Source organism: Theropithecus gelada, chromosome 16 (genome assembly GCF_003255815.1).
Source record: "Theropithecus gelada isolate Dixy chromosome 16, Tgel_1.0, whole genome shotgun sequence".
In the NCBI taxonomy this organism is placed as follows: Eukaryota; Metazoa; Chordata; class Mammalia; order Primates; family Cercopithecidae; genus Theropithecus; species Theropithecus gelada.
This window is the reverse complement of record NC_037684.1, coordinates 14,699,404-14,723,678: the sequence shown is the minus strand read 5'-3', so window position 1 is coordinate 14,723,678 and position 24,275 is coordinate 14,699,404. Positions and strand designations below refer to the sequence as shown.

The window sequence follows — 24,275 nt, the reverse complement described above, 5'->3', positions numbered from 1 at the left end:
CCCTCTTCCACATAGCCATGTGGAATGAGTTGGGGAGGGAGACCAAATAACTGGACTTGGCTGGCTGGGCGCGCGGTGGCTCATGCCTGTAATCTCAGCACTTTGGGTGGCCAAGGCAGGCAGACTGCCCGAGGTCAGGAGTTCAAGACCAGCCTGGCTAACATGGCGAAACCCCGTCTCTACTAAAAATACAAAAATTAGCCAAGCATGGTGGCAGACACCTGTAATCCCAGCTACTTGGGAGGCTGAGGCAGGAGAATCGTTTGAACCTGGAAGGTGGAGGTTGCAGTGAGCAGAGATCATGCCACTGCACTCCACCCTGGGCGACAAGAGTGAAACTCCATCTCCAATAAATAAATAAATGGACTTGGCCAATTTTCCTTGACAGTGGTTGACGAGATCGAAGAGGAAGTTGTCGAGGTGCTTTGAGAAAGGTTTTCCTTGTTGCTAGAGATTATAGAGTAAATCAATCCTCTCCTACTCCCAGAATGCTGTTCTGACTCTGATGTCTAGAACTGCAGCCAACATCTTACCGCCCTGAGAAGAGCTAAGCCTCTCACTCAGAATGGCAGGGCAAAAGATAAAACAACCCCAACCCCTGCCCTCCAACACACACACACACACAAAACAAGTTCCTGATGACTCTGAGCAGCTAAATTTTCTAATCCTGAAACTGCTCTAACCAGAGTTAGGTGTACCTTCTTATTATTGAGAGACTAGTTAATATAAAAGAGTTAACTTTCCTTTTTGGTCAAGTCAGTTAATTTTTTGATGAATTTTGTTAAAGGCATCTTAATCATTACCCTAAATGATCAGCAATGGCAGGCCATCATACTTTGTATTCCTCTTAAAGAGGCCACCAGCAAGGTTTTTAACAGGCATGCCAAGGCTTTTCCCTGGATGGTATTTTGAGTACCCCTGATTTAACTGAAGGGGGTTTGTGCTACTTCAGCAAGAACTGAGAGAGCAAAGCCTTCAGTTTTACAAAGAACAAGAAATAAACTGGCCTACCTACAGTTGTGCAGATTATCAATTGAAAGAAAAAATAAGTCAAACTTTTCAGCATCAGGTCATTAAACCAAAGACTAATACAACCAAAGGTTATCCCATATGGTTCCAGTAAAAAGGAAAAGGCCTATTTACGTTTATAACTAAGAAAAAAGTTATTTTTAAATTGATGCTTAAGAGCAGTTAAGAGACACTTTAGTAGTCCCAAATTCCGAACCAGTACCACAAACAATGGCTTAAAGTCCTTCAGACAACCTTCTCTGAGAGACAGAGAGAACCCCACAGTGATCTGACACAGAATGTCTTTTTGTATTTGGCTAAAATAAAGAGTCTTGTTTTTCCTAAGCATGGATACAAGACAAACCCATTCAACTGTCTACTAAAGCTTATAGGTATATAAGGGTTTCCTGAGAACTTGCTCTTGCTGATGATAGAATAATACTGGCAACAGTGAGCAAGGCCACATTCTCCTCGAGAAACAAAGCTGATTACAGGAGGCACAGGGCTTCCTTTGTCTCCTGTACTACCTTCTCTCAGCCTCATCAGTTAGTCTCCTTCTCACAGTCTATCCTGGGACTCTGGAGGTAAACAAGCTGTTCAGATACCAACAAATTACAAGGGTGTACTTCTGTGTCATTGTTGCACATTCACAGCAACTTTTCTTATTGAGTTCTAGGTGCTTTATAGCACAACACCCCATATATAAAGATAAAATGTGTTACTGAGTAACACTGACCACTTAACTCTAAATCCCGTATGAATAACTCCATTCTTTCTAAGACTTGGAAAATGTACTGATCTTCACTATGGCCAAGCAAATGCCCTTCTTCAGTTTAGGACAAGCTGTCAATTGCTTTAAATAAGAAATGAAACTGGTGTCAAAAAGTTCCGGTGTTTTCTGTGCTGACCGGCCATTTTACATATAAAAATTCGTGCTGAGATAATGTAAATCGATAAATTGGAGGCTGAAATTAAGTCCAAATCGGCCGGGTGTGGTGGCTTATGCCTGTAACCCAGCACTCTGGGAAGCTGAGGCAGAAGGATCATTTGAGCCCAGGAGTTTAAGACCAGTCTGAGCAACAGAGCAAGAACAAGTCTCTATAAAAAATTAAAAATAAAGAAGTCCAAATCATTTCATTTAAATTAACCATGCTTCTTACCAATTTTCCTGCCCCTAGTTCCACATACGCTATTCCCACCCCCAAATCCATTCTCCACAATGCAGCTACAGTAGAAATGTTGAAGTGTCACTTCTAACTTAGATCCTCTTCAAATGACAAAGTTCAAATTCTAGCTGGGATATTCCACGTAACTCTTCATGATCTGGCCTCTGTCTCCCTTCTGGTCTCTCTTTCACCAGTCTTCATCTGGCTAACTTCTACTCATCCCTTAGGATGATCTTTCCAAGGGTGAATTAGGGACTAGGTTAGCAGCGAGAGGCGACAGTTAAGAGCACTGGCTCTAGGTTCAAATTCTAGCTCTTCTAATTTCTTTTTTTTCTTTTCTATTTTTTTTTTTGAGACAGAGTCTCGCTCTGTCGCCCAGGCTGAAGTGCAACGGTCACAATCTTGGCTCACTGCAACCTCCGCCTCCCGGGTTCAAGCGATTCTCCTGCCTCAGCCTCTTGAGTAGCTGGGATTATAGGAGCGTGCTACCATGCCCGGCTGATTTTTCTATTTTTAGTAGAGATGGAGTTTCACTATGTTGGCCAGGCTAGTCTCAAACTCCTGACCTCAGGTGATCGGCCTTCCCAAAGTGCTGGGATTTGCAGGCATGAGCCAACGTGCTCAGCCTTCCAATTTCTTTTCTTTTTTTGGGGGGGTGGGGGGACGAAGTTTCGCTCTTGTTGCCCAGGCTGGAGCACAATGGTGCGATCTCGGCTCACTGCAACCTCTGCCTCCCGGGATCAAGCGATTCTCCTGCCTCAGCCTCCCAAGTAGCTGGGATTACAGGTGACCGCCACCACGCCTGGCTAATTTTTGTATATTTAGTAGAGACAGGGTTTCACCATGTTGATCAGGCTGGCCTTGAACTTCTGACCTCAGGTGATCCACCCTCCTCAGCCTCCCAAAGTGCTGGGATTACAGGCATGAGCCACTGCGCCCGGCCCCAGCCTTTCAATTTATAACCCTGTGACTCTGAGTAAGGTTACTCACCTTACTCACTCACCTGTAAAACTAGGTTAACAAAAGCAACTACCATGTAGTTATTTTGAGAATAACACAATACTGGTAAAGTCTTTAACATATTAAGAACTTAGTATTATCTATTATTTTTATTACATATCTCATCTTTGAGCTGCCTATATACCTTATCACAGCACTCATCATCCTAAATTATAACTGGCTATCAGTCTCCTCCCACACCTAACAACTGGTTTTCAACTGCTCTCCTTGCCACCCTCCTACCACTACCACCACACATACTAGCATACCTGAGAGCTACAACTTATTTCTATTAGTAACTGTGGCCCACTCTGGCAAGTGATTCTCAAGGAGTGGTCACCTCTGGTTGAGAATTATTTAGTTCAACTATTGGTTCGTGACTGGGGATGATTTTGCCTCCCAGGAAACATTTGGCAATGTCTGGAGACATTTTTGGTTGTTGTAACAGGAGGGAAACACTACTGGTATCTAGCGGTTAAAAGCTGAGGATGCTGCTAAACATTCCACAATGCAGAGAACAGCCCCTGTAAAATAAAGAATTACGTGGTCTAAATGGCAATTGGTGCCAAGGTGGAGAGTCTGAACTAGATAGTAAGTTCAGGAATTTTATCACTGGCATCAAATACAACATCTGGTAAATTAGAAGCATTTCATAAATGTTGCATGAAAAAAATGAGCTTATTATTGTCATTTGAGATAGAGTCTCACCCTGTCGTCCAGGCTGGAGTGCAGTGGCGTGATCTTGGCTCACTGCAACCTCTGCCTCCTGGTTCAAGCAATTCTCCTGCGTTAGCCTCCCGAGTAGCTGAGATTACAGGTGTCTGCTACCACACCTGGCTAATTTTTGTATATGTAGTAGAGATGAGGTGTCACTATTTTTGCCAGGCTGGTCTCGAACTCCCGACTTCAAGTAATCTGCCTGCCTCAGCCTCCCAAAGTACTGGGATTACAGGCATGAGCCACTGCGCTTGGTGGAAGAAAAATGTAATTCCAGTATATTCTGTAGTAATTTAAGCTACTACAATCCAGTATGTATGGAGACACACAGAAAGTATTCCCCGGTCGGGCACAGTGGCTCACGCCTGTAATGCCAGCACTTTGGGAGGCCAAGGCGAGTGGATCATGAGGTCAGGAGTTTGAGACCAGCCTGGCCAATACAGTGAAATACCGTCTCTTACTAAAAATACAAAAATTAGCCGGGCATGTTGGCAGGACCTGTAATCCCCGCTACACAGAGACTGAGAAAGGAGAATCACTTGAACCCGGGAGTTGGAGGTTGCAGTGAGCCAAGATTGCGCCACTGCACTCCAGCCTGTGTGACAGAGCTAGACTCCGTCTTGGGGGAAACAAAAAACAACAGAAAGTTATTCCCCACAGGCCTGTTCTATAAAGATCATCAATCATAATATTTCTTTCCTGATGTTTTAACAATAAACACATCATTTACAAAAATCTTTTCTATTTAATCTCTTCTACTGAAATAATGCTGCCCACTACAGGAGCACCAACTAAGAAAACCAAAATGTTTAGTGTTCTTTAACTGAGAAACCTGAAAATGCCACCACCCACACACCCTCTTCTTAGGGCAGCTGAGTAGATGCTGGCACCTGCACGTATGCTTTGAGCTACAATTCATCAATCATTGAAATTCAAATTAGTGCAGAGGTGGAAGGTGGCAGAGTTTCACTAAGAAATGAAAAAATTACAAGGCCAAATATCATTAAGAGAGTTGACATTCTTTTCTACCAATTTATACAGGACACAGCAAGGGCAATACACATAGCCTTGTTCCAAGCACCTCTGTTGCCCCAAATTGCAAAATGTCTTCTATGCTTTTAGATAAACAATAATGAACTTGGAAGAATATTCAAAGGAAACATTAGAAAGTATATCTGAGAAAAAGCTGAAGTCAGTCATCATATGGGATTTAAAAAATGGTCAAAACCTGGAATGCTTCTTTAAGAAGAAAAAAATCAATCTGCAGACACTAATTAAGACTGACTAAAAAATACTTAACATTTACTATTCTAATTAGTCGTTCTGGGGCACATCTTCCCCATTAGATTGTGAACAGATCTAATTCAACTTTATATTAATAAATCTAGCAAAAAATCAATGCATGGTATGTAGGTGCCTTAATATATTTATTGACTGAACAGATGAACTATATGCAGATATTTTCCCCATACAAATGCCTGTTCTAGTAAGGCCTGTCCTTTTATGTAGTAACTTACTCATTTTGCCTTCCTCTGTATTTAACATCTTAGCAAATCAAATTCAGTGGTACAAGGAATGTTGTGTTCAGATCAAGCATGTCGAATAGCAGATCTCAGTAATGTTTCCATTAAACCAACCACTCCCTATCCCTATCACTACCACTACGACTACCACCACCACCACCACCACCACCACCCACCACCAAAAAAGGGACAGAATTCTCATTTCCTGCTTACTTGTAAGTTTATCATTCCTTACCTTCTTCAGGGGCAGGTGAAGCTCCTTCAGGTAGTACAGGCTGTAACTCTCCAGTTTCAGAATTATTTTCCGAATCAGTCATCTGCAGTCCTTCCAGATGACCTCCTTTAGCATTAGCCCTCAAAGAAGAAAACAACTTGGTATTTTTATGTAACTAGTAAGTGACACAATAATCTATATTTTCTTTTTGAACTGAGCACCAAACTAAGTAGGGTACGTGCTCTGGTGTTTAATAATAAATTTCAAATTTTATCTTAAAATATTTCATTAAGGGCCGGGCGCAGTGGCTCATGCCTGTCATCCCAGCACCTTGGGAAGCTAAGGCGGGTGGATCACCTGAGGTAAGAGTTCAAGACCAGCCTGGACAAGATGGTGAAGCTCTGTTTCTACTAAAAATACAAAAATTAGCCAGGTGTGGTGGTGGGCGCCTGTAATCCCAGCTACTTGGGAGGCTGAGGCAGAGAACTGCTTGAACCCAAGAGGCAGAGGTTGCAGTGAGCCGAGATTGCACTGCTGCACTGCAACCTGGGCGACAGAGCAAGACTCTGTCTCAAAAATAAATAAATAAAAAATAAAATTAAATAAAAAAATTTCACTTAACATTCACAAAAAAATGTTATGAAATGGTGGATTATATCAACGTTAGTATCCTGGTTGTGATACTGTACTACAGTTTTGCAAAATGTTATTAGGGAAGAAAAGTACACAAGATGTCTCTGCATTATTTCTTACAACTGTATGTGAATCTATAATTAGCTCAATAAAATTTTAACTTATAAATATAAATGGAAGTTTTAAATAATATGTTCTAAGAGGGAAAGACTTTTAAGATATATTATTATTACTATTATTTGAGATGGAGTCTCAGTCGGTCACCCAGGCTAGCGTGTAGTGATGTGATCTCAGCTCACTGCAACCTCTGCCTCCTGGGCTTAAGCGATTCTCCTGCCTCAGCCTTGCAAGTAGCTGGGATTACAGGTGCCCAGCATGACGCCGACAATTTTTGTACTTTGTTTTTAGTAGAGACAGTGTTTTACCATCATGGCCAGGCTGGTCTCGAACTCCTGACCTCAAGTGATCTGACCACCTCAGCCTCCCAAAGTGTTGGGGTTTACAGGTGTGAGCCACGGTGCCTGGCCTGAGAGATATTATTGAATGAGAAATCAAAGTACACCTTTTGTATTAAAAAAGCTACATAGTCACAGCTCCTTAAATATACACAAAAACTGAGAAGACACAGCATACATGAAAAATAAAGAACAGCATGAATGTGTGTGGGGCAAGGGGTTGGAAAACTAGGTTGTGGGAGATAAGGATGGGAAACTTTTCACTTATTCTTTTTTCCTTTCATTTTGAAACACTTATCATTAGTATTTAATATTTATTTTTATTTAAAAAATAAACAGAGGCAAGGTCTTGCTATGTTGCCAAGGCTGTTCTCAAATTCCTGGGCTCAGGCAATCCTCCCACCTCAGCCTCCAAAAGTGCTGAGATTACAGGTGTGTGCCACTGTGCCCAGCCTTTCATCAGTATTTAAACTTTTTGCTTACACTACTTTAAATCAGGCAGGGAAAAAAAAGACATGAGCTGGACAGCATCCACATGAACCAGTCTGGCAGATAAAATCAACTGCAAAATGAGGATCATGGCTAAGAGCTGCAGACACTTGTACAGGATTTTACACTCTAGAAAAAAAAAACTAAGTTCATGTATATTTAACTGTGATGACTAAAGGCAGATAAAAGTATCTCCATAGCAAATACAATATAAAAGCTAGTTGCAGCTTTAATTTGAAGAAATGTATAAAACATCAGGCTAGGTAGTAGGTAGGGAAGACAAGATAATCTCCAGTGATTTTAACATCTTTCTACTACTGAAACTTGAGCCACAAAGGAAAGCTAAACCACCAGCCAATCTTGTAGTTTTGGTAATGAGCCAGACACCTTGACTATATAAAATTAAGTAAACTTAAAGGGTGTTAATCTTTCTCCAATTGAGGTAAAATTCTTTTCAGAGTCTCCAAAATAGAACTATTTCATTGTTTAAATTTAGAAATAGGTTTAATATCCATAAAATAGCAGATGGATATTAATGGCTCATGATCTGCCACATCCATAGCCAATATCCATAATCACTCTATCTTTTGAATAGATGGAAGTTTAATTGCCATGCCTGGGATTTGAGTTTATGTCTCTTAGGGGAGAGATAAAGGTGTTAACTACTATATATCCTTTTGGAAAATTCCAACTATAAGTTTTGAGGATACTTTGATAAGAGGAGAGAAGAAAGGTGAGATAAAAGCAGAAAAGCAGTGTTAAAGTTGCTGTAAGTGCTTTGTTTCATACAAAATACATATAAATGCCTGTGACATGTAATATAGCCCAACACTAACATTTTTGACAAGTGTAGACTGAAAAAAAAAAATAAAAACCAAAAAAAGCTGACAACCTTCCCCCCCACACACACACAAATTTACAAGGCAGAGTTCAGATAAGGTTACGTATCATTGTGAAAATGAGCTCTAACTCTGAAAATGAGCTCCAACATATCTAAACTAAACTTCCAGTACTATCTCATCCCATTTAAAAAAAGTACTATCTCATCCCGTTAAAAAAAAAAGTAAAATCTCTGATATTTTAAAAAGTTAAAATTTAGGGCAGGTGCAGTGGCTCAGGCCTGTAATCCCAACACTCTGGGAGGCCAAGGTGGGCATATCACTTGAGGTCTCAGGAGTTCAAGACCAGCTTGGCCAACATGGCGAAACTTTGTCTCTACTAAAAGTACAAAAATTAGCAAGGTGTGGTGGTGGGCACCTGTAATCCCAGCTACTTGGGAGGCTGATGCAGGAGAATCGCTCAAACCCGGGAGGCAGAGGTTGCAGTGAGCTGAGATCACGCCACTGCACTTCAGCCTGGGTGACAGAGCGAGGCTCTGTTAAAAAAAAAAAAAAAAAAAAGTTAAAATTTAGTGCAATAAATGTATTTTCTGTCCACTAAAAAATTAACAAGGTAGAAATTAATTTGTTCATCATGATGCAAACTTAAAGTTCCAAACAAAGCTATTAGCTATTATACCATTACATATACAAAACAACTTAATTTACCCCAAGGTGACCATTTTTCTCCTTTTCTCAACAGCAGGCAAGCCACTGAAAACTGCAACCACAACAGCATCTGAATCCAAAGCTTTACACTGCCGGTCTTCAGTTTTTGGCAGAATATCACCAATACTGCCATGTATCAAGGCTCGGGGAGAACTGTGCCTGCTCCCAGACTGAGAGCTTCCTGGGGAGCCTTCAAAAAAAGGAAGAGGGAATACAAAAATTAACTGGGTATGATGGTGTGCACCTGTAATCTCAGCTACTTGGGAGGCTGAGACACGAGGATCACTTGAACCTGGGAGGCGGAGGTTGCGGTGAGCCGAGATTGTACTACACTCCAGCCTGGACAACAGAGCAAGACTCAAAAAAAAAAAAAAAAAGGAGGGATAATCAGAAAGAAGGCAAATAAACATGGAAGGTCTCTCTCAGTTGTATTAGAAAATCTCACTATATATGTAATTTTAAAACTACATAAAAACTTCAAAAATAGGCCGGGCGTGGTGGCTCATGCCTGTAATCCTGGCACTCTGGGAGGCCAAGGCGGATGGATCACCTAAGGTCAGGAGTTCAAGGTCAGCCTGGCCAACGTGGTGAAACCCTGTCTCTACTAAAAATACAAAAATTAGCTGGGCGTGGTGGTGTGCACTTGTAGTCCCAGTTACTCGGGAGACTGAGGCAGGAGAATCACTTGAACACGGGGGGCGGAGGTTGTGGTGAGCCAAGATTGTACCATTGCACTCCAGCCTAGGAAACAAGAGCAAAAAACTCCATCTCAAACAAGAAAAAAACACTTCAAAAATAATTTTGAAACATATCCCATTTATTTTTATGCCAGGCATTTAAAATTAAGGAGTCCAGGCCAAGTGTTGTGGCCCACACCTGTAATTTTACACTTTGGCAGGCTGAGACAGGAAGACTGTTTGAGCTCAGAAGTTCAAGACCAGCCTGGGCAATGTAGCGAAACCCTGTCTTGGCAAAAAAAAATTAAAAAAAAAAAAAAAAAAAAAAGCCAGGTACGGCTGCATGTGTCTGTGTCTGTGGTCCCAGCTACTTGGGAGGCTGAGGTGGAAGGATCACTTTTGTCTGGGAGGTCAAGGCTGTAGTGAGCTATGATTGCACCACTGCATCGCTAGCCTAGAAAACAGAGCAAGACTCTATCTCAGGAAAACAACAAAAATAAAAAATAAATAAAATCAAGGAGTTTAGAATACATAGTCTAACGGCTGTATGTTAAGGGTCTGTTCTGTTGTGAGATCAAGAAACTTTCGGGCCAGGTGTGGTGGGGCTCATTCCTGTAATCCTAGCACTTTGGGAGGTTGAGGTAGGAGGATTGCTTGAGCTCAGGAGTTTAAGACCAACCGGGGCAACCTGTCTCTATAAAAAACACAAAAATTAGCCAGGCATAGTGGTGCACACCTGTAGTCCCAGCTACTTGGTGGGGCTGAGGCAGGAGGATCGCTTAAACCACCGGTCGAGGCCACGGTGAGCCAAGATCGCACCACTGCACTCCCGCCTGGGTGACAAAGTGAGACCCTGTTTCAAAAAAAGAAACTTTCAAATCCAACGTTAGCATTTTTGGTACCCTTCAAGATCTAAAGCTCCATGATAACATCAATTTCAGGTAATAAATATCTACCCCACTAAAAGTACATTCTGAATCCCTCACATTTACCTTCAGACAGAGTCTGACAGTCTCCCTTTGAACGACTACTCTCTCCAGGGTCCACTGCTCTTCGAAGTGATAGACTACCTGCTACACTGGATCGAGCTGGCTTGGGCGAATTACTCTTCTTATTTGTGGCTGCAAAGACATTTAAGAACACCTCTGAATAGGATACAACAGCATAAAACTTACTATTTAGTCCGTCAGAAAAAGTTTTAATCTTACCTTGCATGGAAGCTGTTCTCTCTACTGTCTAAAAATAAAAAACATTCTGTAGCCCCAACTGGTTATAAAACATTCCCATCTTGTTGCTTGTGGAGCAGAATCTTTGTTTTTTCAGACGGAGTCTTGCTCTTGTTGCCTAGGCTGGAGTGCAATGGAGCAATCTTGGCTCACTACAACCTCCACCTCCTGGGTTCAAGCAATTCTCCTGCCTCAGCCTCCCGAGTAGCTGAGATTACAGGCAGCCGTCACCATGCCCAGCTAATTTTTGTATTTTTAGCAGAGACAGAGTTTTGTCATGTTGGCCAGGCTGGTCTCGAACACCTGACCTCAGGTGATCTACCTGCCTCAGCCTCCCAAAGTGCTGGGATTACAGACGTGTGCCAACCACACCCAGCCCGTAAAATCTTAACTTAAAAGACTACTTAAAAGATTATCTGTGAGCTCCATAAGAAAAATCATACAAATTTCAATGCAGTTAAACTATTAACAAAAATATAACCCATCAAACATTTGGAAATTGTTTCTTTTTTTTTTTTTTTGAGACGGAGTCTCGCTCTGTCGCCCAGGATGGAGTGCGGTGGCGCGATCTCAGCTCACTGCAAGCTCCGCCTCCCGGGTTTACGCCATTCTCCTGCCTCAGCCTTCCGAGTAGCTGGGACTACAGGCACCCACCACCTCGCCTGGCTAGTTTTTTGTATTTTTTAGTAGAGACGGGGTTTCACCATGTTAGCCAGGATGGTCTCGATCTCCTGACCTCGTGATCCACCCATCTTGGCCTCCCAAAGTGCTGGGATTACAGGCTTGAGCCACCGCGCCCAGCCAGAAATTGTTAAGTATTATTGGATTAAAAAGAAAATCAATGCTGAGTTAGAAACAAATTACAATCACGGTACTTCAAATCAAAATGTCTGTCGCCAAACCAGTAGTGAAAAGAAAATGTATAGCCTTAAAATGAATTAATTAGCTAAAAAAGGGACTATATGACCTAATATGCATAGATTCAAAAGCCAGGAAAACAATAAAAATAAACAAGCAAGAATGCTATTGCCAGAAGGCAGGGACCTGCCCTTGAATTCAGCCTGCAAATCTGTGAGTTAAATAAATCTCTTTTAAAAATAAATTTTTAAAAAAGAACAAAAATAAAATTGTAAAAAAGAATTTTAAAAAAGCAGAAGAAATCCATTAATAGATAATAAACAGGTTTAGCAAGGTTGCAGGATATAAGACAAAATAACTTACTGTATTTCTCTGCACTAGCAGATAATGTGAGAATGAAGTTAACAAAACAATTTCATTTTTAATAGCATAAAATACAATTAAAATACTTAGGAATTTATTTAACAAAAGAAATGTGAGACTTGTTCACTGAAAACCACCACACATTGTTGAAAGAAAATAGAGACAACAGCAAAGACATCCTGTGTTCATCCTGATTGGAACACTTAATACTGTTAACAAAGCAATATTCTTAAAACTGATCTACAGAATCAACACAATTTCTATAAAAATCATAGTTGTTTCTTTTTTTTTTTTTTTTGCAGAAATTGACAAGCTAATCCTAAAATCTATTTGAAAATGTAAGAGACCCACAATACCCAAAATAATCTTAAATGGAACACTCACTTCTGATTTCAAAAGTTACTGTAACTACAGTAATCAAGACTATGTGGTATTGCCATGTACACATATATATCATCAAAACAGAACTGAGAGTCTAGAAACAAACCCTTACATTTATGGTCCACTGATTTTTGACAAGGATGCCAAGACAATGCAATGGGCAAAGAAAAAAAGGGGACAATAACGAGTGCTGCCAATGGTGTGGAAAACCTGGAGCCCTCATATACTGTTGCTGGGAATATCAAATGATGCAGCTACTTTGGAAAATATTCTGGCACTGGTAGTTCCTCAAAAAGTTAAACACAGTTGCCATGTAACCCATTAATTCCACTTCTAAGTATATACTCAAACAAAACCATATGTCCAAACAAAAACCCGTACATGAATGTTCATAGCAGCACTACTGATAATGACCAAAAAGTAGAAACAACCCAAATATCCATCAACTAATGAGTGGATAAATAGTATGTAGTACAGCCATACAATAAAATATCATGCAGCCATAAAAAGGAATAAATATATGTCACAATATGGATGAACCTTGAAAGGGCTGTGTTAAGTGAAATAAGCCAGACATAAGACCTCATATGGTATGAGTCTATTTATATAAAAAGTCCAGGCTGGGTGCGGTGGCTCACATCTGTAATCCCAGCACTTTGGGAGGCCAAGGTGGGCGGAGCATGAAGTCAAGAGATCAAGACCATCCTGGCCAACATGGTGAAACCTCATCTCTACTAAAAATACAAAAATTAGCTGGACCTGGTGGTGCACACCTGTAGTCCCAGCTCCTCGGGAGGCTGAGGCAGGAGAATGGCATGAACCCAGAAGGTGGAGCTTGCAGTGAGCCAAGACTGTGCCACTGCACTCCAGCCTGGGCGACAGAGCGAGACTCCATCTCAAAAAACAATCCAGAAGAAGAAAAATCCATAGAGAATAAGTAGATTAGTGGTTACCAGAAGATAGGAGGAGGGGAAGATGGCGAATGACTCTTTGGGTTTGGAGCTCTAGGGAGAGGGTTAATGAAAATGTTCTTAGACTTAGATAAATGTTCTAGACTTAGGAAAAATGACGACCAGTTTCTCCACTAAAAGGATAAATGAATTATCAGTTAAGGAAAAAAGCGTTAATAGGCCGGGCGCAGTGGCTCGTGCCAGTAATCCCAGAACTTTGGGAGGCCAAAGTGGGTGGATTACCTGAGGTCAGGAGTTTGAGACCAGCCTGGCCAGCATGGTGAAACCCCGTCTCTACTAAAAATGCAAAAATTAGCCAGGCATGGTGGCACACACCTGTAATCCCAGCTATTCGGGAGGCTGAGGCAAGAGAATTGCTTGAGCCCAGGAGATGGAGGTTGCAGTGAGCCAAGATTGCGTCACTGTACTCCAGCCTGGCGGACAGAGTGAGACTCTGTCTCAAAAAAAGTATTAACAAAGACAAAAGTAGAAATATAATGAAATGGTAAACGAGAATGTATGAAATGAATCTAAGAACTTAGTCTTTGAGGAAATGAACAAAATTAGCAAACCCCTTGAGCAGGTCAAATCAAAGGAGAAAAAAAAAACCACAAGTAAGCAATAAAATAAGTGAAAAAGAAGTTAACACCCCACATGCACGAGAAGTTTGAAAAATTTCAGAAAACAGAATAAATGACAGTACGTCAATAAATTTAAAGACCCAAATATAATCAGTTTTTCTTGAAAAACTATAGTAACTGACTTAGGTAGCAGCAGAAGTATGAGAAAACCACATCTGACAAGAGATTAATGACCAGGATCTAAAACAACTCTACAGGAAAAAATTTAATAATCTGATTAAAAATGGGCAAAAAATCTTAATAGATATTTCTCAAAAGAAGACATACAAATAGCAAACAGGCATATGAAAAAAGTGCTCAACATCACTTATCATCAGAGAAATTCAAATCAAAACTACAATAAGATACATCTCATCCGAGTTAAAATGGCTTTTATTCAAAACACAGGCAATAACAAATGCTGGTGAGGATGTAGAGAAAAGACAACTCTCATACACCATTGATGGGAATGCAAGTTAGTAAAACCACTACGGAAAACAGTTTGGAGGTTCCTCAAAAAAACTAAAAATAGATCTACCATATGATCCAGCAATCCCACTGCTGATTATATACCCAAAAGAAAGCAAATTAGTATATCAAAGAGATATCTGCTGTCCCATGTTTACTACAGCACTATTCACAATAACCACGGTTTGGAAGCAACCTAAGATCCATAGACAAATGGATAAAGAAAATGTGGGTTGGGCATGGTAGCTCACGCCCGTAATCCTAGCACTTTGGAAGCCCGAGGTAGGTGGATCATTTGAGGTCAGGAGTTCGAGACCAGCCTGACCAACATGATAAAACCCCATCTATACCAAAAAACACAAAAAAATTAGCTGGATATGGTGGCACATGCCTGTAGTCCCAGCTACTTGGGAGGCTGAGGCAGGAGAATCACTTGAACCCAGGAGGCAGAGGTTGCAGTGAACCGAGATTGTGCCACTGCACTCCAGCCTGGGCAACAGAGTGAGACTCCATCTCAAAAAAAAAAAAAAAAGAAAAAAGAAAATGTGGTACATAAACACATGGAATACTATTCAGCCATAAAAAAGGAATGAGATCCTGTCATTTGCAACAACCTGGGTGGAACTAGAATCATTATGTTAAGTGAAATAAGTAGGCACAGAAAGACAAACTTCACACATTCTCACTTATTTGTGGGGGCTAAAAATTAAAACAACTGAACTCAAGATAATAAAGCAATGGTTACCAGAGACTAGGGAGTGTAGCAGGTGACTGGGGGGGATGGTTAATGGGCACAAAAATATAGTTAGACAGAATGAATAAGATCTAGTATTTGTTAGTACAACAGGGTGACTACAGTCTACAATAATTTATTGTACTTCTAAAAATAACTAAAAGAGTACAATTGGATTGTTTCAACACAAAGGATAAATGTTTGAGATGATGGATACTCCATTTACCCTGATGTGATTATTATGCATTGTAAGCCTGTATCAAAATATCTCATATATCCTATAAATATATATACCTAAAATGTACCCACAAAAATTTTTTAAAAAATTAAAAATAGGAGGAAATCAATAAATGCAACAGAAATTAAAAAGGCTGTTAAAGTTCTAACTCTGAGTTATTATACTAGTTTTATGAATGCTATTTATCAGACATAAAGTTTAATACAGCATAGGAGCAAACTACATACAGTTAAAATAATTTTATAGCATAGAAAAGAACAAAAACATCTGAATTTCGTCTGTAAAACAAGCACAGAATTAGAACTAAAGTGGATTAAGGATAATGTAATAAAATAGATCAATTTCACTTATGACTATGTAGTCAAGGATCCTAAGTAAAATATTAGCAAACTGAATATAGCAGTGTTTTGATTTTTTTTTAAATTATAGGCCCAAACTAAATAGGATACATTCCAGTATTTCAAGAACGGTCAACATTAGAAAAATAATATATTTTATGATAATAAAGTAATGGAACAAAATAGTAAATCATTTTGACAAATGTCAAAACATTTGATATAATTCTATACAGCTTTAGTTTAAAAAGAAAAGAAATTCTCGTGGTAAGAAAAGAGGCAGTTTGGTGTTAGGGTGAAGGGTATAGGCTCTGAGGTTCAAGTTTTTGGCTATGCCAATTACCTATGTGAAACTAGCAACATTATTCAATGCCTGCTGCCTTGGTTTCCTCGTCTGTAAACTGGGAATGAAACTGACTTACTTTACCTCTTAGACTTCTTGTTAAGATTAAGTGAGTCAATGCATGTGATTTAGAATAGTTAGAATAATATCTGGCACACAGTTAACAGTAAATGTTAGCCATTATTGGTACTGTTGTTACTAGAAATAGAAGGATGTATCTTTTTAACTTCTTTTTTTTTTTGGGGGGACGGAGTCTCGCTCTGTCGCCTAGGCTGGAGTGCAGTGGCCGGATCTCAGCTCACTGCAAGCTCCGCCTCCCGGGTTTACACCATTCTCCTGCCTCAGCCTCCCCAGTAGCTGGGACTACAGGCGCCCGCCACCTCGCCTGGCTAGTTTTTTGTATTTTTTAGTAGAGACAGGGTTTCACTGTGTTAGCCAAGATGGTCTCGATCTCCTGACCTCGTGATCCGCCCGTCTCGGCCTCCCAAAGTGCTGGGATTACAGGCTTGAGCCACCGCGCCCGGCCTTTTTTTGAGGCAGTCTCACTCGTCACCCAGGCTGGAGTGTAGTGGCACAATCTTGGCTCACTGCAACCTCCACCTCCTGGGTTCAAGCGATTCTCATGCCTTGGCCTCCTGAGTAGCTGGGATTACAGGCATGTGCCATAATGCCCAGCTAATTTTTTTGTATTTTTAGTAGAGAAGGGGTTTCTCCATGTTGGCCAGGCTGGTCTCCAACTCCTGGCCTCAAGTGATCTGCCCGACTCAGCCTCCCAAAGTGCTGGGATTACATGCATAAGCTATTGCACACAGTTTTTTAAACTTGATAGAAACAGGCCTGTAATCCCAGCACTTTGGGAGGCCGAGGCCGGTAGATCATAAGGTGAGAAGATCAAGAGCATCCTGGCTAACACGGCGAAACCCAGTCTCTACTAAAAAATACAAAAAAATTAGCCAGGCGTGGTGACGGGTACCTGTAGTCCCAGCTACTCGGGAGGCTGAGGCAGGAGAACGGCATGAACCCAGGAGGCAGAGCTTGCAGTGAGCCGAGATGGCCACTGCACCCCAGCCTGGGTGACGGAGCAAGACTCTGTCTCAAAAAAAAAAAAAAAAGAGAAACAAAAACAAAAAACTACCTATTGAAACATATAGCAAACCTCAAATTTAATGAGAAAAAAAACTAAAGGAATTCCTAAATAAAGTTGAAAAATTATAAAAATCCTACCACTGTTACTAGGAACTGTTGAGGTAGCTGCCTAGACAATGCAATACAAAAAGTAAGCAGAAAAGGAATGAACAAATTATGATTATCTGCTGATGATATAAATATTCAGAAAATCAAGATAACTGATTGAAAAACTGTTAATAAAACAAATTCACCAGGCCAGGTGCGGTGGCTCATGCTTGTAATTCCAGCACTTTGGGAGGCTCGATGGATGGGAGGATCACCTGAGGTCAGGAGTTCAAGATCAGTTTGACCAATATGATGAAACCCTGTCTCTACTAAAAATACAAAAATTAGCCAGGCGTGGTGGCATGCGCCTGTAATTCCAGCTACTCGAGAGGCTAACAAAGGAGAATCACTTGAACCCAAGAGGCAGAGGTTGCAGTGAGCCGAGATCGTGCCATTGCACTCCAGCCTGGGCAACAAGAGTGAAACTCCATCCCCCACCGCACAAAAAAAAAATTGTTACATTGGTTGAATACAGAATAAACATAAAAATCAGTATTTTTGTCTTTTATGTCAGTAACAATTAGAAAATACTATGAGAGAAAAAGAGATTCCACTCACAATAGCTACCTGAAATATAGTATGTTGAGAAATGAATTCAACAAGACATATATAGAACTTACATGAAAAAAACTGAAAATTCTAAAAAAGGATATGAATATAATAGATGACCTGAATAAATGGAGAAGCACCACATTCCTAGACATGAATGCTTTGATGCAGAAAAGGTATCAATTGCCCAAATTAATCTCTCTCTCTTTAAGAGAGAAAGACTCTTGCCCAGATTGGAGTGTAGTGGCACGATCATGGCTCACTGCACCTGAAATTCCTGACCTCAAGCAATCCTCCCACCTCAGCCTCCCAAGTAGCTGGGATTACAGGTACATACTACCATGACTGGCTTATCAAAAAAATTTACTTTTGTAGAGATTAAGGTCTTGCCATGTGATCTTGAACTCCTGGGCTCAAGAAGCCATCCTCTCCCAACAGCATTCCATCATGCTGGGATGAACAGGCATGAGCCACAGTGCCTAGCATCCCCAAACTAGTTTTTAAATGTAAAGCAATTCCAGTCAAAATACTTTGGAGGAGGATTAAATGTGCAAGAACTACCAATAACATTTTGAAAAACAAAAACAGAATAAACATATCCTATCATAGTATTACAAACTATAAAACTACAGTAGTTAAAAAAAAGTGTTAGTCTGGTAGAGGACATGACAAATAGTGGGTTAAACAATACCAAATTGCTGTTTCTGTATGTCCAAAACTTGAGTACTGGCAATTTCATTTGTTTCAGCCTCTATGAGTTCAAAAACAGAACCATGTTTGGGAATCTGCTCTATAATAAAGGATGGATTTCATATTGCAGCATATTTCAAAAAACATGTTTCATTCATTTGGGGAAAACATCATTCCACTTACCTCACACAGCATCATATAAAATTAACTTCACATGAATTAATGACCTATATGTAAAAAAGTTAGAAAACAAAAAGTACCAGAAGAAATTAAGGGTTATTTTTATTAACTTGGGAGTTAAAAAGCCTTCCAAATAAAAACAGTAAGACCCCCAATGCCATGAATATTCTTAATACAGATGTCTAAGATAAAATTTTAAACCTCTGTGATTAGCAGGAAAAAAAGGTGGCAATGGGGAAGAGACAGCTGTCCCTTGGAATACGTGGGGGTTGGTTCCAGGACCCCTGCACCAAAATCCTCAACTGAAGTCTCACCGTAAGATCTGCAGAATCTGCCTATATGAAAGTTGGCCTTCCTATATGCATGTTTGGCATCACCCGAATATTGTAGTTTCAATCTTCCTCTGGTTGAAAAAAATTCGAATATTAAGTGGACCTGTACAGTACAACAAGCCTGTGCTGTTCAAGGGTCGACTGTATCTGCAAAATATGTAACAAAGGCTTTTTGAGAAAGTTCACTCAAAAAGCTGTACTTTTGGTTTTAATATACCATTTGGTTTAATATACCATTTCCTTGAATAGCAGGTGAGGCCAAATATCTTTTCATATTTTTATTGTACATTTGTATTTTTTATGTTAATGGCCTATTCATAACCTTTATTCATTCTACTAAATTGTCTTCCTTATATTAAGAGAATTCTATAAATTTTGCAATTATCTCCTCGCCAACCCATCTTTACTGGATTATTCACATCAGTATCAAACATTAATACAGCCAACTTTTTTTTTTTTTTTTTTGAGACAGAGTCTCGCTTTGTCGCCCAGACTGGAGTGCAGTGGCCGGATCTCAGCTCACTGCAAGCTCCGCCTCCCGGGTTTACGCCATTCTCCTGCCTCAGCCTCCCAAGTAGCTGGGACTACAGGCGCCCACCACCTCGCCTGGCTAGTTTTTTGTATTTTTTAGTAGAGACGGGGTTTCACCGTGTTAGCCAGGATGGTCTTGATCTCCTGACCTCGTGATCCGCCCGTCTCGGCCTCCCAAAGTGCTGGGATTACAGGCTTGAGCCACCGCGCCCGGCCTAATACAGCCAATTTTAATAAACAACACACACAAAGAGAACCTAGAAACAGACCCTCATCTATATGGTCAAATGATTTAGACAATGGTGCTGAAACCATTCAATGAGGAAAGAAAAGTCTTTTCAACAAATAGTGCTGGGAAAACTGGATATCCATGGGCAAGTCAGACCCTTCCCTGACACCATAAACAAAACTTAATTCCTAATGGATGAAAGACTAAAAGTAAGACTAAAAGCAAGAACTAAAACTTTTGGAAGAAAACAGGAGAAAGCTTCATGACAATGGATTCGGCAATGTTTTCTTGGTTATGACACCAAAAGCACAGGGAACAAAAGGAAAAACACATAAAATGTGCTTCTTCAAATTAAAAACTTTAAATGTCAAATGACACAATCCACAGAGGGAAAAGGCAACCCCCACACTGGGAGAAAACATTTGCAAATCATATAATTGATAAAAGATTAATATTTAAAATATATACAGAACTCCTAAAAGTCAACTACAAATAAACAACCCAACCCAATTTTAAAATGGGTTTAATTCACAGATGAAAAAAATTGAAGAGGACACAAAAAAGGACACCCCTGCCAACAAGAAACTATTGACCCCACACCTCCTCCAGCTTCTACCTACTTCATTGTGAAACTTCTTTTAAAGAAGTTGTACATTTGCGCTCTGGTCCCTGACCTCATTCACTCTTCTGCTATACTACTCCATGGGAATGGTTCTTAAAAGGGCCACTTGGCCTCTTGCCTTGACACTTCTCAATGATATTTAACACAGGGGTAACCACTCTACTTCTTGAGATGCATTATTTTTGATTTTTGACATATTATCCCTTCTAGTTTTTCTCCTACCCTAATGACTGCTCTTTCAACTTCCCTTACTGGCCTCTCCTATTTATCAGCCCTTTAAATGTTTAAGTGCCACAGAGTCAAAATTTTGCTTCTCCATTGAAACTCCCTCCAAACTTGACCTATTCAGTCCTCTGGATTTAAATAATAGAAAATACTACTGACTCCCAACTGTTTATATCCAGCATTGACCTCTCTCTGAGTTTCAAACTTGTGTACCATTCGTGTGTCTATGACATTTTACTAGGATATCTAGCAGGTGTCTCAAATTTAACATGTTTAAAAAAGAATACCCACTTTCTGCCCTTACCTCCTCCCAAGCCCCACAACCTGCTTCTTATCTTATTTGCTTCTCAATAAATGATACCACTGGCTACTAAGTTGCTTAGGCCAAAACTTAATCATAATTCTTAGTTTCTTACTTTTCCTAAAACTCTATTTAGGCTTTTTCAACTATTGTTCTGAGAAAGAACTCAGCCCTGCTGATCTAAGACTGGATTAACTCCCCTCCTATGCATCTAGAAGAGAATAGCACATCCTTAAGAGAACTAAGAAAGATGGAAACCTCAGTCAGAAAGGCTGCTGGCCTGTGAGTAAGTCCTCTATCCACTATTATAACTCCAGAAAATGCCATCATATTTCACACAAGATAATGTAATAGGCTGTTCCTGGTCTCACAACTCCTGTCCTCAACCCTTTTCAGACCCTTCTCCACACAACAAGCAAAGTCATTTTATAAAGTGTAAATCAGATTATAAACATCCCCTATTTTTATTCTCCAGAGGCTTCCTCCTTACATCATAAAACTTGAACTCCTTTTTGAGGTTTTACAAGACTCTGCCTGATCTAAATTCTGCCTACCTCTCTCTGACTTCATCTCCTGCTAGTCTCCTCTCTCTGCTTTCGTTGCTATACTGGTTTTCCTTCAATCCTTCAAATACGCAAAATAAATACTGTGTCAGTGACTCTGCATTTTCCGTTCTGTTTACCCAGAACACTGCTTGCCTTAGATCTCTAAATAGCTGCCACCTTCCTAACCTTCAGGTCTCAGGTCAAGGGCTGCCTCCTCACAGAGACTTTCTCTGACTACCCCAATAGAACATGTCTCATATGCTCCTCCCATCCCACTCCTCGGTTGTTTCCTTCACAGCACCTTTTACCCACTGAAATGATCTTGATTTGTTTACACATTTTAATGTCTGATTCTCATTACTAGAATACAAGATCTATGATGTTAAGAATTTTGTCGTGTTCATTGCCAAATACAGAGTAAGCAATCAAGAAATGTTAGCTCTACTATATAGTAAAAATATACGGAATCAATTTTGGATGAGGAAAAAAGTCACATGTATTTGTAGTCTTAATTCACTGGAATAGAGGTATTTAAATATTATTCTTTTGAAAAAAACAGTCATCTAGTTTCCCAAATAACATGTGGAGAAATGACACTAGGAACATATTACTTACAGTTTCGTATGTAACAACTGGCAACTGATGACTTTGCCAGGAGTTCCATTCCCAAATCCTGTAATCTGCCAGAGTTTTCAGTTCCACATGCAGCCAGAGCTGCCTGGTCAGCAGAAAAAAGGCTTGTCTGCATGTCTCCAGAAGCGGCAATGCTGCTTTTTATTTCTGAAAGTGTATTCTTTACATCAGTTTTCATACATCGAACTTCGGCCATTTGAGTTTTGAGTCTTTTTAACATCTTTAAATCAGAGGGCACTCGCCACATTGCCTGCTGCTTCCTTTGGTCTTTATCTTTTCGAGAATATGATGCTTCGGAGAAATTGACAAGTCATGTTAACAAACGTTAATATTCATGAAATCATTTGTATACGAATATATGCAAATTTGATGTGTAAAATAAGCTAGGGTGCTTTACTTGATATCAACAATAAAACATGCACTAAATTCCGTTAATGAAAATAAAGATAAAGAATCCTAACTTATTCACACCTTCAGTTAGAATCTGAGTCACATCATACTCAAATTTGAATTACACATTTAATTCTAAAAGTTTAAAAGCTGCCCTACTGCCTTGTGCTTTCTTCTTTAAACTTCTCCACTTTTCTAAAACTTTCTGCAGAGCTTTTATTATGTTTATAATTGAAAAAAACGACAAAGAAGATCTAGAAGCCAAATACTTCAAGATCTAGAAGTCAAATCTGCCATATATGACATTATATTAAAAATATGTATTGCTGGCCAGGCACAGTGGCTTACGCCTGTAATCCCAGCACTTTAGGAGGCTGAGGTGAGAGAATTGCTTGAGGCCAGAAGTTCAACGTCAGCCTGGGGAGCATAGTGACACCCTATCTGTACAAAAAAATTTTTTTGTTAGCTAGGCTTGGTAATACCCTGACTGAACTTCCATTTCTGATAATTTTCTCAGAATTGTCAGTTTTCTGAAATACAGTCTGAATCTAACCACTTCTAAAATAAAACAATGGCTCTCCATGCCTTCTATGAATAAATTCCTCTGGCTAGCATGCAAGTCCTTTCATAGAATGGACCCAACACGACTTTCTAGTTCTACTTACCACTATATGTACCTTAAAATCTGGTTCAACTAGATTACCTGATACCTTTTAATACTCCTTTACATGGTTAAGAACATGAATTTGAAGTTAATCTGACAAATGTTCACTAAATATGTGTTGAAATAAATACACAGAAAAAAATAAACATCAAAACCTAAGCAGGCCAGGTGCAGTGGCTCACACCTGTAATCCCAGCACACTCCGGGAGGCCGAGGCAGGTGGATCACTTGAGCTCAGGAGTTTTGAGACAAGCCTGACCAACATCGTGAAACCTGTGTCTACAAAAAATTAGCTGGGATTACAGGGATTCACGCCTATAATCCCAGCTACTCAGGTGGCTGAGGTATGAGAATCACCTGAACCCACGAAACGGAGGTTGCAGTGAGCTGAAATCCCGCCATTGCACTCCAGCCTGGGCAACAGAGTGAGACTCTGTCTCAAAAACAACAACAACAAAAACAAGCAAACAAACAAAAAAGGACCCAAGCAAGCCTTTTCAATAAAAAGAAAGTCATTATCTTTCTGCACACTAGCTTACCAACATCCCTTCGCTGAAAGGTATTTTCATTTGGCTTCCGTGAGTGTTTCTCTTGGTTTTTCTCCTTTCTAAAAGCTCTTTATCTGGCCCATCTTCCTCACACTCACTAAAAACAGATGTTCATCAGGATTATGTTCCTGGCTCTCTTCTTTTAAAATATTCTCAAAATTCTTTTGCAATCTCACACCCTTGGTTTTAATTATCCAGTATCACCTCCAGAAGAATAACTGTCTGTATTCCAGTTTTTTGTTTGTTTGTTTGTTTTTTGAGATAGAGTTTCACTCTTGTTGCCCAAGCTGGAGTGCAATGGTGCAATCTCGGCTTACTGCAACCTCCGACTCCCAGGTTCAAGCCATTTTCCTGCCTCAGCCTCCTAAGTAGCTGGGATTACAGGCACCTGCCACAATGGTGGGCTAATTTTTTGTATTTTTAGTAGAGACAGGGTTTCACCATGTTGGCCAGGCTGGTCTCGAACTCCTGACCTCAGGTGATCCACCAGCCTCAGCCTCCCAAAGTGCTGAGACTACAGGCGTGAGCCACTGCACCCAGCTCCAGTTCTTAATTTTTAGCTGTCTACTGGTCCTCTCTAATTTGAAGTCACACTGTTATGCCCAACTCAAGATGTTTAAATCAAAAACTTGCTTTTTCTTTCTACTATTTTCCCCACCC

General features: G+C 40.1%; 1 protein-coding gene across 10 annotated transcripts in view; it reads right to left on the bottom strand.

The window, feature by feature from the left end:
- TRIM37 (tripartite motif containing 37) overlaps positions 1 to 24,275 on the bottom strand; it is a 127,737-nt gene that overhangs the window by 25,252 nt on the left and 78,210 nt on the right. For all 10 annotated transcript variants that reach the window (XM_025363344.1, XM_025363347.1, XM_025363351.1 and 7 more), the window contains 4 exons: positions 21,996 to 22,304; positions 10,421 to 10,549; positions 8,752 to 8,941; positions 5,649 to 5,767 (listed from right to left, as the gene is read on the bottom strand). In XM_025363344.1, the coding sequence (XP_025219129.1) occupies positions 5,649 to 5,767; positions 8,752 to 8,941; positions 10,421 to 10,549; positions 21,996 to 22,304 (747 nt within the window). The remainder of the gene's footprint in view (positions 1 to 5,648; positions 5,768 to 8,751; positions 8,942 to 10,420; positions 10,550 to 21,995; positions 22,305 to 24,275) is intronic.